This window comes from Equus asinus, chromosome 13 (assembly GCF_041296235.1).
Source record: "Equus asinus isolate D_3611 breed Donkey chromosome 13, EquAss-T2T_v2, whole genome shotgun sequence".
In the NCBI taxonomy this organism is placed as follows: domain Eukaryota; kingdom Metazoa; phylum Chordata; class Mammalia; order Perissodactyla; family Equidae; genus Equus; species Equus asinus.
In genome coordinates this window covers 38696885-38711559 of record NC_091802.1, presented here as the reverse complement: position 1 = coordinate 38711559, position 14675 = coordinate 38696885, and the positions used below count along the sequence as shown (strand labels likewise).

Here is a 14675-nt window from a genome sequence, read left to right as displayed (position 1 = left end):
GCACCATTGAAGGGAGAAGCTGCCTTTCACTGTCCTTCCTCGGAGTGAGTGCCCCCACCCTGCTGCAGCCTTGCCTTGTCAGTCATTGGGGTCTGAGACAGAGGTCTGCTCCTTCCTCTGGCTTCTCTCTTGGTGGCACAGGGCACAAGGGGACCCGAGGTCCATCTCCAGCACTGAGAGGCTGTACGATCAGGGCAGTTTCTGCCCTTCCCTGCTCGTTGGCTTTATCATTTGTGCCCAGTATTAGGATTTTTGCAGTTCCTTCCAGAGAGAGCTGGGGTTCTACTGGCCAGAGACTAGGGGAGCCAGGAGAGGCTGCTCAGAGGAGCCCACCTTCCTCACCAAGTCATATTGGGTTGTACCTCTTGAAAGAGGCTTCTTGAGAAAGGTCCCTGTTCCTCAGCCTGGGGCCCACACAGCCTGGTGGTACATGTGCATTTCAGGGAGGCACAAGGCAAGGATTCACATGACCCCTTGTGGCTGAGATAAAATAAGGGCCCATCCTACTTGGAAATAAGCCAGCAGCAGCCACCCTATCACTCCAGGTGTGAAAGCTTGGTGACAACTCCAGTCACATCTCCAAGTAGACTGGCAGCTGCCATCCTCCTCCCCCAGGGAATTCCATTTACCCAACTTTCCTGTCCTTTCCTTGCCCCTTTTCACTCAGTGCAGAAGAGCTGGGTTGGAATTTTCAAAAGGAACTTTCCTGAGACATTAAAGGAAAATAAAAGGAAATATAAAAGCACAGAGGCAGAAGAGATGAAAGGACGGATTTGTGCTCTGTCATATGAGTGTCTGGTCCTCAGCTTCCTGGGGACCTCAGTTCTTCAGGAACGCGTAGTCGTCACCCCTGCCCTGTTATCAAACCTGTTACTCAGAATGCTCACTTGAGAGAGCTTGGTGCTGATATGCTGCTTCTGGCAGGATTCTGCATCCACTTTGAAGGGGGCTCCTGCCTTTTTGGGGTGGGGTCTGCGCTTGGCTGCACACCAGCCCTGCAGTGGCGCCGGCTTGGCCATGAGGGCCCTCCCTGCCCAGCCCTCATAGCCTCCCCAGGAGTTAGGTCGACCAGCAGGCCTATCTTTACCCCTGCTCTGTGTGCTTGCTCTTGCTCGCTACAGTCTGCCCCTTCCTCCTGCCCTGGCATCCTGCTGTAAGTTAAGGCTGATTCTGTGCTTTATTCAGCTTAGCTCACTCACCTGTCCTTTTAGCCAAGCGCTTGAGCTCTGTCTAGACATTGCCCCTAGAGGCAGCCTCTGCTGATTGAGACCTTTTGGCCTCTGGAGCCTAACTTGGCCTAAGCCACGGCCAGCTTTGTAGGCATGCGACCTGCACAGTCACGCAGGGCCCCACACAGTCCGTAAGTTCGTAAGGGCCCCATGGCTTGGTTTAATGCTCTGCTATTGCAGTCTTGAAATTCTTAATAATTTAATAATTTTTCAATTAGGGGCAAAATCTTCATTTGAATCTTCTTCGAATTATATAGCTGGTTCTGTCCTGACCCTCCCATTTCGGCCCTTCCAGGACACTTTCTGATCCCAGTGTCTAGATTTGGGCTGGTCTGGGACTCATTTGCAGAGCCTGCCCGAGTTAGGGGCTCTAAAACTTTAGCAGATTGCACGGTCAGAAAATCCAGGTGCTGACTGAACTTAAGGGAGGCCTCGTCCCTTTGGCCTGAGAATTGCAGTGTTGTCTCCTCCTGAAGGCCTACCTGAGTCCTCCTTCAAATGAGGGTCCTTTCTCCCTCAAAGTGACGTTTGGGAGTGACCTTTTTACACACAGGCACGCTTTGAGCCAGTCAGGTGTCACACACAGCAGAGGAGAGTTCTTTCCCATGTGGCGGAGTGAGGGCTGGGTGGGACCGTGGGTGGGTGTGGGGTGATGTTAGTCCAGTGTGGAAGGAGATGCAGCTGAACCCAATGGCTGAAGTCAGACGTGAGTAGATACTGCTTTGCCACAAAATAGGTATATGACCTTGGACAAGTTACTTAATCTCCCTGAGCCTCTTTTTTTTTCCTTAATGCCAAAGCCTGTTGTATTAGTTCGGGTAGCTAATTAATTAGTTGGGGTAGCTGCTATAACAAATTGTGTAATAGTTCAAAAGTAATAGACAGATCTTTTTTTCTCGTGGCACAGTATTGGGTGGGTTAGTGGAGTGGCCCTCCTCCATGCAGTCATTCTGGGACCCAGGCTAATGGCGGCTTTGCCATCTTCAATATGTGCCTTCCAAGATCACCCACGAGATCATTGCCTTTCAATCAACAAGAAGGGGAAAAGAGCATGGAGGGGCTTCCAGGGAGGTTTTTATGGGCCAGGCCTGGAAGCAGCAGGTCCTCCTTCTACTCATATTCCGTTGGCTAGACCTGATTCGAATGGCCACTTCTAACTTCAAGGGAGGCTGGGAAATGTAGTTTAGTGTCTGAGCTACTGTTTGTCAATGTGTAAACTGGAAGTAAAAATGGTTCCCACTCACAGGATTTGTTGTGAGGATTAACTAAGGTAATAGCAATGAAGGGCTGGATGTGGCGCCTGGGAGGCAGCAAGTGCTCGGTAAAAGATCGCTCTTGAACTGGTGGTGTTGAGTCATAGGAGTTTGTCTTTGGCTCCAACATCGTCTGTCTTCCCCTGCCAGTTGGATGAAGATGTGTAAGGCATGCTGATAAGATTTGCTGATGACACAGAGCTTTGATGGGGAACAAATCTGTTGGATAGTAGGACTGAGATTTGGAAGTCGTTCCCACCTGGATTGTTGAACTGAAATCCCACAGATGAGATTTGACAGGAACGGATGTAAAGTCCGGCATGTGGGTCAGGGATGTCGGTGACTCCGGCACAGAACTGAGATGACCTACCTGGGCAGCGGTTCATTTCTTTCGCTTATTCACTCATTCCACAATTATTTACCAGACATCTCTTCTGCTCCAGGCACCAGGCCAGGTGCTGAGAATCGGAGATGAATCCGGAGGATGTGGTCCCTGCCTGCCTGGAGCTGCACAGCCCAGCAAACAGGGGTTTGGGGAGCTGGAAGCAGACCCCCGACCCCAGTGTAGGGAGTTGGGGAGAGGTTCCCATTGAGACCTGAGCATGAGTGGGAATTAGTCACACGTGTGCATGTGTGCATGCATACGTGTGTTCATGTGTATGGGTGAATGGAGTGTTCTAGGCAGAGGAAATGGTATTATAAAGGCCTAGAGAGGGCAGCACATGCAAGGACCTCAGAGAAGTTCTGGATGGTTCTAAACAAGCAAGCCAGATGAGAACAGGGGATGTGGCTGGAGGGAAAATCCAAGCAGCCCACAGGGCCTGACCCCTTCCTCATCTGCATAGCCTCATTTAATCCTCACTGTGGCCCCAGGAGGGAAGAACTCTTACCACCCCCATTTTCTAGATGAGTAAATTGAGGCCTGGAGATAGTAGTAATTTGTCCAAGATCTCTCCACCGGAACAGGCAGAGCTGGGATTGGAATTGGGCTCTGTCTGACTCTAGAGCCAAATTTTCAACTCCTACCCTCCTGCCCTTCTTGGCTGCATTGAAGAGTTTGGATTTTAGCCTCCAAATGATGGGATCCATTTAGGGTTCAACACAGAGGGTGGTGACTTGTTCCGATTTACATTTTAGAAAGATGTGGGATTTTAAACAAGCTCATCGTAAACCAGCTGAAAATTGAAAGCAGTTTTGTCCTCAAGGAAAGAGGCTGAGTGTCTGGAGCGTTTGAGAAAAGGTAGATGGACATGGCAGTGCCACCGCACAAGAGAAGAGACCTCTTAGGGGCACGCGCAGCTGCCTTCTGTTCTCTGAAAGGCTGCCAAGTTCTCTGCTGCTTCCTTGGCAGAATGAGAATCAGAGGATGCAAGTTATAGGGAGAGAAATTTGCACTGATGTTGCTAAGATCAGAACTTCAAAGGGGGGACCCAGGGCCCTGTTAGGCTGCTCTTCTGAGGTCTCATCTCAGAGGTTTGGCATTTCTGATTTCACTTGGCCATTGGCCTGGTGGATAACTTCTAACATTGATCTGACTGGTGGCCTGATTTCTTTCTAGCTGCCCAATTTCAGGGGGCTGGGCTGGGGCCAGAGGGGCTGAGAGGGTCTCTCTGTGGCTGCAGTGACCTGGAGAAGTCGGTAGAGAAGATCCAGAGGGACATGTCCCACAACCACCGGCTGGTGCCTGGGCCGGAGCTGGAGGAGAAGGCGCTGGTGCTGAAGCAGCTTGGGGAGACGCTGACTGAGCTCAAGGGTGAGCCGAGGGACCAGCGAGTGTGGCACGTGGTCCAGGGCAGGAGTCCCTGCTGCACCCCAACCCCCAGCCCCAGGCACTACCCTCCCTGCTGCCCAGCCTCCCAGTCCTCGGAGCTGCCCCCTCCCCAGCTCACTCCTTCTGTCCCCTCAGCTCACTTCCCAGGTCTGCAGAGCAAGATGAGGGTGGTGCTGCGCGTGGAGGTGGAGGCCGTGAAGTTCCTGAAGGAGGAGCCACAGCGCCTGGACGGGCTGCTCAAGCGCTGCCGTGGGGTCACAGACACGCTGGCCCAGATCCGAAGGTCATTCTATCCCTGACCTCTTATCTCTGACCTCCGATTTCCCATGGGGTCACACACCGGGCCCAGATCCATAGATGGGCCTGACTCCTTAGCCTGACTCCCCAAAGGTCACTGATGTGCCAACTGGATCTGCACCTCAACTCTGACCTGTGACCCCTCGCGTGTTGTACTCTTGGCTGTCTCTTATGCTGGATGCAGTCACTGCTCCCGGGCCCTTCCACCTGTCCTGCCACATCCCAGAGCCCTCCTCACACCCTGCCTCCCTCAGGCCAGGTTTCCTCCCATGGGGCCACCACCTTACTGGCCTCACAGCTCCTCCTAACTCTCCCAACCCCAGGCAAGTGGACGAGGGTGTGTGGCCACCCCCAAACAACCTCCTGAGTCAGTCCCCCAAGAAGGTGACGGCCGAAACTGACTTCAACAAGAGCTTGGACTTCGAAATGCCGCCGCCCAGCCCGCCGCTGAACATCCATGAGCTGAGTGGGCCGACCGAGGGAGCCGCTCCCACCCCCAAGGGGGGCAACCCCACCAAAGGCCTGGACACTCCTGGCAAGAGAAGCGTGGACAAGGCTGTGTCTGTTGAGGTGCTGGGCCTGGGACGGGGGGCATGAGCTAGGCCCATGCTTTCTTAGACCATCCTAAGTTGAGAAGTGCCAACGCATGGGTGCTTTTTCTGGGGGAGAAGGAAGTCTGAGAAGCATATTGAGGGCAGCATTAGTCCTGCTAGACAGAAAAGCATATCATAAAGCTATAATAATTAAGGCAGTGTGGTGTTTGCATAAGAATAGACTCTGTAGTCAATGAAACAGAATACAATGTCCCCAAACAGGTCCAAGTATATCAAGAGAGTGGTATATAATGAAGGTGACATTCTATACTCCTGGGGAAAGCATGTAATACCCAAGGAGAAGTTTGAGGGTCCTCCAGGGGCCAGACCAGATGTGAGGCTTCCTTTTCCCTTCCTTGCATGTGTGGCTGGTGGGGGACTGGGGCCGCAGAGGCCCAGCAGCAGGCACCTGCTCTGGTCCTGACTCTTGCCCCCTCCTCTCAAGGCTGCCGAGCGGGACTGGGAGGAGAAGCGGGCAGCCCTGACTCAGTACAGCGCCAAGGACATCAACCGGCTGCTGGAAGAGACACAGGCAGAGCTGCTGAAGGCCATCCCTGACCTGGACTGTGCGAGCAAGGCCCACCCAGGCCCGGCCCCCACCCCTGACCACAAGCCCCCCAAGGTCCCCCATGGCCAGAAGGCAGCCCCCCGAACGGAACCCAGTGGGAGGAGGGGCTCAGGTATGGGGGCTGGGAGGGGGCTGGTGAAGAGCCCAGAGGAGGGGAGCCCCATCCCCAGGAGCTGTCAGGTTGATGGGGGAGGCACAGGGGGTAAGAATCTTTGTGATCAGGCTGCCAGAGCAGGGAGGTGCCGGGCCGTCAGCAGCCCAACCCTCAGCCACTAAAGGTAGACCCAGAAGGATAAGGTAGAACTGGATTCTATCCAGGGTCTTTCCGCTGCCCTGACTGCTACTGAGAGGACCACATAGGGAGGATGAGTGAGTCCAGACAGGGTCTGCATTCATACAGACAGGCAGTGCTGATCCATACGCATGTGGCTCCTGTGCTCTTGGAGCCTGTGAGCTCACAGGGAGGGCAGAAATCCAGACCAGAAATGGCAGTCATCATTCATTTATTAATTCCTACCACACATATTTGCTAAGCACCTACTGCGTTCTCGGTGCTGGGGATAAGGAGAGAAGACGCTGCTCACTTTCCGGAAGCTTAAAATCTAGTGGGGGAATAATACCACCATTTATGCTTATCAAGCGCTTACTGTGTGACAAGAACTGCTCCAAACACTTTCTATATGTTAATCCTTATAATTTCACAACAACCCCAGGAGGCAGATACAGGAATCATTCCCATTTTACAAATGAGGACACTAAGGCTCAATGTGGCTAAGTCGTCTGCCCCAGGCCATGCCTAGTGTGTGAACCAGGAATAGGACGCAGGTGCTAAAAGCAGCAGCGGAGAGGAGCTCTATGCTGTGCAGTCCTAGAGGAGGCCCTGGGAGGGCAGGAAGGGCTTCCTGGAGGAGGGGTCTTTGTGCTGGAGTCTTGAGAACAAGTAGGCCAGTGAGAGAAGGCATTCCAGGGAGAGGAACATTGAGAGCAAATGCCCAGAGGTGTGTGCTGTTGGCGAGGAGGGTTCAGGCCAGGCGTAGTGAGTAGAGCTGAGGCTGAAAGATTGGCAGGCATGGAGGGTGCTGGGCCAAGGGGCTTGGACGTGGTTTGGGGTAATGGGGAGCCACTGGGGGATCAAAGGCTGAGGAGTGTCAAGTGTGAGGACTTTTCTGCAGGTTGCCCTGGAAACAGCCCCCACCCCCAAAAGAACTGGGGGAAGGGAGAGCCTGGTGTGCAGGGCCAGGCTCTTGCAATTAGTAACTGCTCTCGCTTCATGGAGAAAGGATGAGGATGTGTGCCAGGGCGGGGGCTGGGGGGCGGTGGGAAAGAGATGGATTATGGCAGCACTTCTCAGACTTGAATGTGGGCGTCAAGTCACCCAGGGAGCTGCAAAAATGTGGATTCTGATTCAGTAGCTCTGGGTGGGCCTGAGCTTCTGCACTTCTAACAAGCTCCCAGGTGCTGCCGGTGCTGCTGGTCCATGGGCCACACTTTGGATAGCAAGGGGTGGGAGTGCTGGAAGAGGAGGAGTGACAGGGCTCGGGGCTGAATTGCAGGGGAGGTGGGGGAGAAGGAGGATGGGGCCTGTGTCCTTTCCCCTGAGCTCTCCTCTCCCCTCCTCCCGGGAAGAAGGAGCGAGGTTTATCCCCTTGGAGTCAGATGTGGCGCGCAGACTGCAGGGTTACAGGTCTCTGACGTGAGGCCCTTGGCTGCCCACAGATGAGCTGACGGTGCCCCGGTACCGCACGGAGAAGCCCTCCAAGTCACCCCCACCGCCCCCTCCCCGCCGGAGCTTTCCCTCTTCCCATGGCCTGACCACCACACGCACAGGAGAGGTTGTGGTCACCAGCAAGAAGGACTCAGCCTTCATCAAGGTACCACCCCCACCTTGGGCTGGGGACAAGAGGAGTTGAGTGGGGGCCATGCCTGAGATGACCTCTGGAGACTCTCTGGGGTGGCCTCTCTCAGGGGAAGTGGAAGGAAAGAAGGGGGCTGGCCAATGGTGACCACTTCTGGCTTGGGATCCCTGTGTATTTGTCCTGCTTGCAACCCAGGCCCCTGCCTACTGGGGGCCATCCTGGCAGGGGACAGAGGAAGTGGCAGATGAGGAGCTGGGGCAGGTGGGAGGTGGTCTGGAACTGATGGGGCCTAGGAGGTGAGCTGGTGCTGGAGGGGGCACAGAGCCTCGTCTTGACGGGGACCTGCACCTTGCAGAAGGCCGAGTCTGAGGAGCTGGAGGTGCAGAAGCCCCAAGTGAAGCTGCGCCGGACGGTGTCGGAGGTGGCCCGCCCAGCCTCCACGCCGCCCATCATGGCCTCTGCTATCAAGGATGAGGACGATGAGGACCGCATCATCGCAGAGCTGGAGGTGGGTCAGGGGCCCTCCTGGCCCTGAGTCATCAACCAGGCCGGCTCCCTTTTCCTGACAAGCTGACCCCAGGGCAAGGTGGCTGGACTAGGACAGGTGGATGGCCTCTCGGGCTACCTGCTGAGGCTGGCCTGTTCAGGACCCCAGCCTTCTTGCCTCAATTTCTTCTCCACTGTAAAATGGGGGAGGGGGTCTAGAGTCCCTCCTTGCAGATTTGAGTTTCTTTATTGTAGTCCCTGAGACCCTCCAGATACCCTGAGACCCCTGTTCTCTGAGACCCCCATCGCTGAGTGTTCTGAGAACAGAGTACTTTAACCCTTCATACCCAAGTGCCTCGAGCCCCTGCGAGTACTTAGGTCACCCATACCAAGTGTTCTCAGCCTCCCTCCCCAAGTGGCTGGAGACCTTGGACACTCTGCCTCTAGGGGGCAGAGTGGCCAGTGGCCGTGGGAAGGGTCCAAGGAGTGAGGCTGGGGTCCCAGTGCCAGCCCAGGCCACCCCTTCCCATGGTCACCTGGGCCGTGGGCCAGCACCCCCATCCTCTCTGTGCCCTCTCCTCCAAACCTGCCCCCACCTTCTGCTCCCCAGGTGTTTGAGAGAAGCTCAGTGTCTTCCCTCCCCCCCACGCCCCGCCGCCAGCTGATCCCCACCTTGCTGTCCCCCCAGGACCTGGGGCCCCCCAGGGGCTCAGCCCCGGGCCCCCCATGGAAGGTAACGGGCTGCCCCCACCTCTCACGGCGCTCTCTCTGCCTGTGCCTCCACAGCTTCCTCTCCTCACCTCTCACGCTTACTCACCTCTCCAGTCCCGCCACTGCCACAGCCACAGCCTTACCACGCAGACTCCCCCTCCCCAGCTTCAAGGACAGGTGTAACCCTCCCTTCCCTCCTGGAGACCCTGCAGCCTGGTATCTGGTGGCCCCTTGGGTCTGTGTTTTCTTACAGGCTTGATTCCGAGTCTGGCCCGTGGTGGCCTGGATATTTTGTTCCAATCTGCAGCCCGAGTTTGGTCTGGCCCGAAGCCTGGGTTTTGTCTTGGTCTAAGATTAGAGTTTGGGTGTTGCTCACTACATGACTTTAGGTCCAGCTCCAAACCTGACTTTGGCCTGAACCCTTGCCTAGTCTCTGCCTGGTCCCCTTACTCTGCTGCCTGTGCCAGGTGGGGGCTCCGTTTCTCCCACTGGAATCTATGCCTTTCACTGGGGGCCAGGATACGCCAGGAGGAAGGCTCACTGACGGCCTCCCTCCAGCCCATGGCCCCACCTGGTCAGGGAGCTTGGTATGGAAGAAACCCACACCCTTCCTTGGCTGCTGGTTCTCTCTCACAGTGTTGGAAAGTTCTTCCTCTCTCTAACTTCAGTCCTTGCTGCTGTCCTGCTGCACTTATTTCCTCTTTATTCTTTCTTGGGAATTTGGGGGTGGACCTGCTCTCTGTACCCCCAGGGGACTGTGCTTGGGGGATGGTGGTCTGGGAATCTCTCCCTCTGCCCAGTCAGGATGGGGCAGGAGGGCCTCTGCTCTGAGGGGGATAGCTTCCCATGCACACACATGTCACCTGCCTTGTCTGGTTCTCCTTGGCCCACAGAGGCATCCATGCTGGCCGCCACCTGATTTCTGGGCTGGCTTGAGGCCTGGTGGCACTTTGGCTCCCTGGCTAGGGGGAGCAGACAGGCACCAGACAGGTGGACAGCACTGTCTGCTGGGCAGAGGGGGGCACAGAGCAGTGTGGAAGGGTGCCCCCCCAGCTGGCTGTGCCCTCAACGCCTTGGCCTGCTGCGCCCAGGCCCTGCCCCTTTCTGGCCCTGGGAACCAATCCTGAAGGGGTCCAGTGGGCCAAGCCCTTCTGCTGGCCTTTTGGGCTGGCTGACCCTCTGCGTCCTGAGGTGCCATCAGGCAGTGGAGCCAGCGGGCATGGGTCACTTCTCTGCCTTCCCAGTCTGCACCCCCACCTCCAGGTAAGCGGGTGGCAGGGCTGGGCGGGCTGTCTTGGGAGGGGGCTTGGGGTCCCTGCTGGCCTCCACACATCTCCCCATGGCTCCTTTTAGTGGAAAGAGCACTGGACTTGGAGTCAGACTGCCTGGGTTCAAATCCTGGCTCTGCCACTAGCTAGCTGTGAGTAAGTGACCCTGGGTGAATCACGTGACCCCTACCCTTGACTTCCTCATCTGTAAAGTGGGGACAATAAGAGTAGTAGCCATTGTGTGGGTTGTAGTGAGGATTAAAGATGAAGACATATGTGATCCTGCCAGCACGAGACTGCTCAGAATTAGACCAGAATTCACTGGAGGTAGCTGGGGGTTTGGGGGTCTCTCTCTGAGCCCCTACCAAAGCCAGAGCTGGGGACGCTCACACAGAAGCAAATGCTCCAGCTTTGCGGAGCCTGTGTGCAGCAGAGGGCCTTGGCTGAGCCCCTCCCCTTGTGGCTGTGAAGCCCTTGGAGAAAGCTCTGAAAGCAGGGGGTGGGGGCCCAGGATCTCTGGCCTGAGATGAGGATGACAGCCCCATCATCAGAGGCCAGAGACCCACACCGGTCTCCACCCGCACAGGGCTGCCCGTCTCAGTCACTCAGTCCAACTCAACAAAGAGCTACTATTTATTGAGCACTTACCACGTGCCGGGCACTGTTCTAAGCAGACGCCCACGTGAGCTCACTTGGTTCTCTACCAGCCTCACATCACCCCATCGTACAGATGGGCACACTCGTGGGAGCACCCGTGAGACCTGCTTCCGGACTTAACACGAGTGATGAGAAGTACACACGTGTCTGTGCTTCTGGGGAAACTGCCGTCTCCTCTGGACAGTGGGAGACCATAGGGTGTGGTGGAAAGAGGCCTGACTTCTACTCTCAGCTTTGCCCCTAACTTGCTGGGTAAATTCAGTCAGGACCCTCCCCTGCCTCAGTTTCCCCATGTATGAAAAGAAGGGGCCGGGCTCATCCATGTCCAACCCCCATCCCGGCTTGGAGCGTTTTGGTTTGCATGGATCACATTCTCCCTTGTCTTTCTTCTCCCCCCCAGGCTGCCCCAGGCCCCAGGACCTTCTGTGTTCCCCGGATCATCTTGACGGAGTGTGCCCCCAACCCTCCCTCCCCACTGGAGGCCAGGCTTGAGGAACCCGGTTCCAGGACGCCCCCCACCCCACGACCTCGGACCCTGGCTGGCAGCGGGAGGGGCTGGGATGGCCTATGGGCCCCGCCAGGGATGGTGGCCGAGGCTTCCCAGCCCAGGAGCAGCTTGATGCCCAAGAAGGAAGGGGCAGCTCTCAAGGGACTGGGGATAGGGGGCTGCTGCCCAGAGGAGGGAGGAGCCGGGGTTCCCTGTCCTCAGGGACCAGCCCCCGACGGGGCTCAGGAGCCCTCCACTGTTGAGACCCACCCAGAGGAGATCCACAGTGACTCTGGACATGATGCCCAATCCTGCAGTGGCCAGCCTGCTGCTGGCCCGGGCTGCACAGTGAGGGGTGCCACCACCCAGCGGATGGACAGCCTAGAGGAAACTCTCCGGGAGCTGGAAGCCACCCTGAGCCAGATGGGCACGGCTCCTGCCACGGGCCCCCTTGGCAGCCCTCTGCCCCTGCCCCCTGGTCCCCAGGTGGCTGCCTCCTCCCCTGTCCTCCCCTCCTGCCTTCATGCTCCAGTCTCTTGGTCTTCAGAGCTTGAGGGGGGAGAGGGCTCTGCAGGACCACTATGCCAGCCCCCTCCTCCCACTGGCCTCCTCTCAGCTCCTGCCACCCTCCTGGGAGCCTGGCGCCAGGGTGGAGTTTGCAGGCAGATCCTGAGGGAGGCTGGGAAGCTGGCCTACTCAGGGATCAGCCCAGCCAGCCCAGGCAGGGACCAGGGCCTCTCCCCTCTGCTCTGTATCTGTAAACCAACAAATAAAGTTCTCTCCCCCTTTTCCATCCCTGCGCTCCCCTCCCCCTCTCCTGTCTGACTCTCTCTGTCTCTTTTGTTTCTCTGCCTGCGCCTCTGGATCCTAGGGCTCCTCTGGGCCTGCGTGGTGCCTGGGGTGGTTCAAGGGGTCGGACTTGTCCATCCCTAGGGAGACTTCACCCTTGTCCTCCCATTTGGAGGAAGACATGGGCCTGGTGCTGCCAGTCCTGGTCTGTCTGCCTTTATTAAGACACCCTCCATCCCCCAAATCTCAGACAGGTTCTCCTGGGCCCAGGATGGTGCCCCTGGCCAGGAGTAGGAGTGCTACCAGGGACACTTGCTTTAGAAGTGGCTCCCCCAGGAGGTCACCAGCTGTCCCTGGGCTATTCAAGGAAATTACCAAAGAATTCTCACTCAGGAGCTGTTGGGAACCTGGCTGGGGGCCCCTGTCCCCTCTCCTGCAGAGGGGCCTTAAACCTGGCCTCAGAGTGTGGAGGTCCAGGGAGTCCTGGACAGGGATGTGGAGCCAGGGAAGGGTTTCCAGGTCTCAAAGGGCCCACCAAGGAGGTCCCAGCCCCAGAGGCTCCACTTGGTATCTAGGAGTCCTATATGATCCCACTTCCAACCCCAACTCTGTTTCTCTTCCCACAGAGTGGCGGTGGCAGCGTGCCACCCATGAAGGTGGTGACCGCGGGGGCTTCTCGGCTGAAGGCGGCTCAGGGCCAGGCAGGCAGCCCCGACAAAGGCAAGCACGGCAAGCAGAGGGCCGAGTACATGAGGATCCAGGCCCAGCAGCAGGTAGGCGTGGGCACTGCAGTCCCCCCCCCCCCAACAATGTGCTCCCGCTGTGTGCGGGCCATCTCCTGCCCGTATTCCGGGGACCACCTTCCCTCCAGCTGCCCAGAGAAAGCCTCCCCGCCAGGACTGCCCCATTGGTCCTTCGAGCCGTCTTCTCCTTGCTCTCCCAATCCCAGTGCTCTGGGTCTGGTTTAGAACATATGTTCTCAGCGAGGCCGCTTCCATCAGGAGGCCCCTCACTCAGGGCAGAGAGAGCCCTCCCCCCACTGCTCCCGGAGGAGGGGGAGCAAGGGGACTCATGTCTCCACCAGCCCCAGTGCCTGGGCCCCTTGTCCAGCCGGCCCTGGGGTGTGGAAGGGGCCTTGATCCCCCTTAGTCTTCCTGCCTCTCCACTCCTCTCCTCTGCTTCCTTCTCTCTGCTCTCGGTCCCGCCTTCTCTTTGGGGCTCCCACTCTCAGCCTCCCTCTTAGCTCTTAGGCCATCTCCCAGCTGAGGGAGGACCCAGTTTTGCATCTGCTTTCCAGTCTCGTGTTTTGGTTTCAGTGGGTTCCCTGCTGACATTCGGGGTGAGGGGGGGAGAAGAGGGAGAGGGCCTTTGGCTCCCAGGTGGGGGGTGGGTAGGAGTGGCCAGGCGATGCACCCTCTTTCAGATTTAGTTACTGGGCTTGGCGACAGTGTACAGAGTAGACAACCCCATCTGTGGATGTTTCTGCCCCGTGGCCCACCGTGTGGCCCAGTCAGAAGGTACAGGGTGGTCCCTGGGCCTAGATGTCGAGAGAGACCTTTCATGTATTCTTTTGTTTCGTTAATACTTCTGAGCAGCTCCTGCATGCCAGGATGGGAGTGGAGCCATGAAATGTCCAGACGCTGTGACTTGAAGAAGGTTCTAGGCTCAGAGGCAGGAAGTTAGAGATGAGTGAGTCCAGCCACCTCCTTTACAGATGAGGGGACAGCTCAGAGAAGGAAAGGGAGTTCCCAAGAGTGCACAGCAAGGTGGCATCAGAGCCAGGACTGAGACCCAGGGCTCCCAAAGCCCTTCCCACCACATGGCCCTGCAACAGCCCTGGGCACACGGGGCCTTGCCTGTCTGCTGGTTCCCTGGAGAATCCAGGGGAGATGGGCCATCCAGGCACGCCCCCCGCCCCCAACCAGGCTCTCCTCACTAGCTCCCTGCTAGCCCACTGTCTTCCTCATGGGTTCCCAGCCACACCCTGCAAATCCTACCCCCAGCTCTTTTCCCCGCCGCCACCATGGATGAATTCCCCTCGTCCTGTCCAGGCTGGTCCCTCCGTTGTGTCCAGAACAGCAGCTGACATTTATGGGGTGTTCACTTCTGCCAGACACACACATCATCTCATTTCCCACTCACCACACCACTCTGAGGAAGGTCCTTGTTATCCTCGTTTGATAGATGGGGAAACTGAGCCTTTACCCAAGGTCACATAACTGGCAAGTGGTGGAGTGGGATTCAAATCCGGACTGTCTGACCCCCTCCCCGTGCATACACTTATGCTCCGCCATCTCCCACCTGACTCCCAACTCCCACGGCTCCTCCGCAGGGTGCCCTCCCTTCTGTCCTCAGCTTGGTCGCCTCCAGGCCCTCACCTCTGTTCATTCCTCAGCCTTCCGCCTTCCCTCCAGCCTTGCCACTGGGCTTGGCTAGGTCTCCAGCGACCTCCGGGGTGCTCTCCCCACCTTTCCGCAGCACGTGCAGGGTATACCCTGCCCCCATACACCAGGGGCTGTATTCCTCGACCCTCCATTCCTTGACATCCTCTCCTTCCTTGTCAGCCCTCACCCCGGCCCTCCTGACTCCTTTCTGGGCGTTTCTCCTCTGCCTGCCTCTTCACTTGGCTGTGCCCAGGTTTCTCCTCAGCCTCTCTGCTCGTCACACCACACCCTCCTCTCCTTGGGTACCAGGCACCATCTGTCCCTTT

The 14675-nt window shown here is 57.3% G+C and overlaps 1 protein-coding gene across 6 annotated transcripts in view; it reads left to right on the top strand.

The window, feature by feature from the left end:
- Window positions 1–14675, top strand: part of SRCIN1 (SRC kinase signaling inhibitor 1) — a 67387-nt gene that overhangs the window by 45867 nt on the left and 6845 nt on the right. For 3 of the 6 annotated variants that reach the window (XM_070483116.1, XM_070483115.1, XM_070483117.1), the window contains 9 exons: window positions 4105–4235; window positions 4389–4536; window positions 4874–5120; window positions 5589–5823; window positions 7428–7582; window positions 7923–8075; window positions 8664–8786; window positions 11090–11662; window positions 12592–12738. In XM_070483116.1, the coding sequence (XP_070339217.1) occupies window positions 4105–4235; window positions 4389–4536; window positions 4874–5120; window positions 5589–5823; window positions 7428–7582; window positions 7923–8075; window positions 8664–8786; window positions 11090–11662; window positions 12592–12738 (1912 nt within the window). The remainder of the gene's footprint in view (window positions 1–4104; window positions 4236–4388; window positions 4537–4873; window positions 5121–5588; window positions 5824–7427; window positions 7583–7922; window positions 8076–8663; window positions 8787–11089; window positions 11663–12591; window positions 12739–14675) is intronic. The other 3 variants (XM_014833799.3, XM_014833800.3, XM_070483118.1) reach the window with 1 other exon arrangement.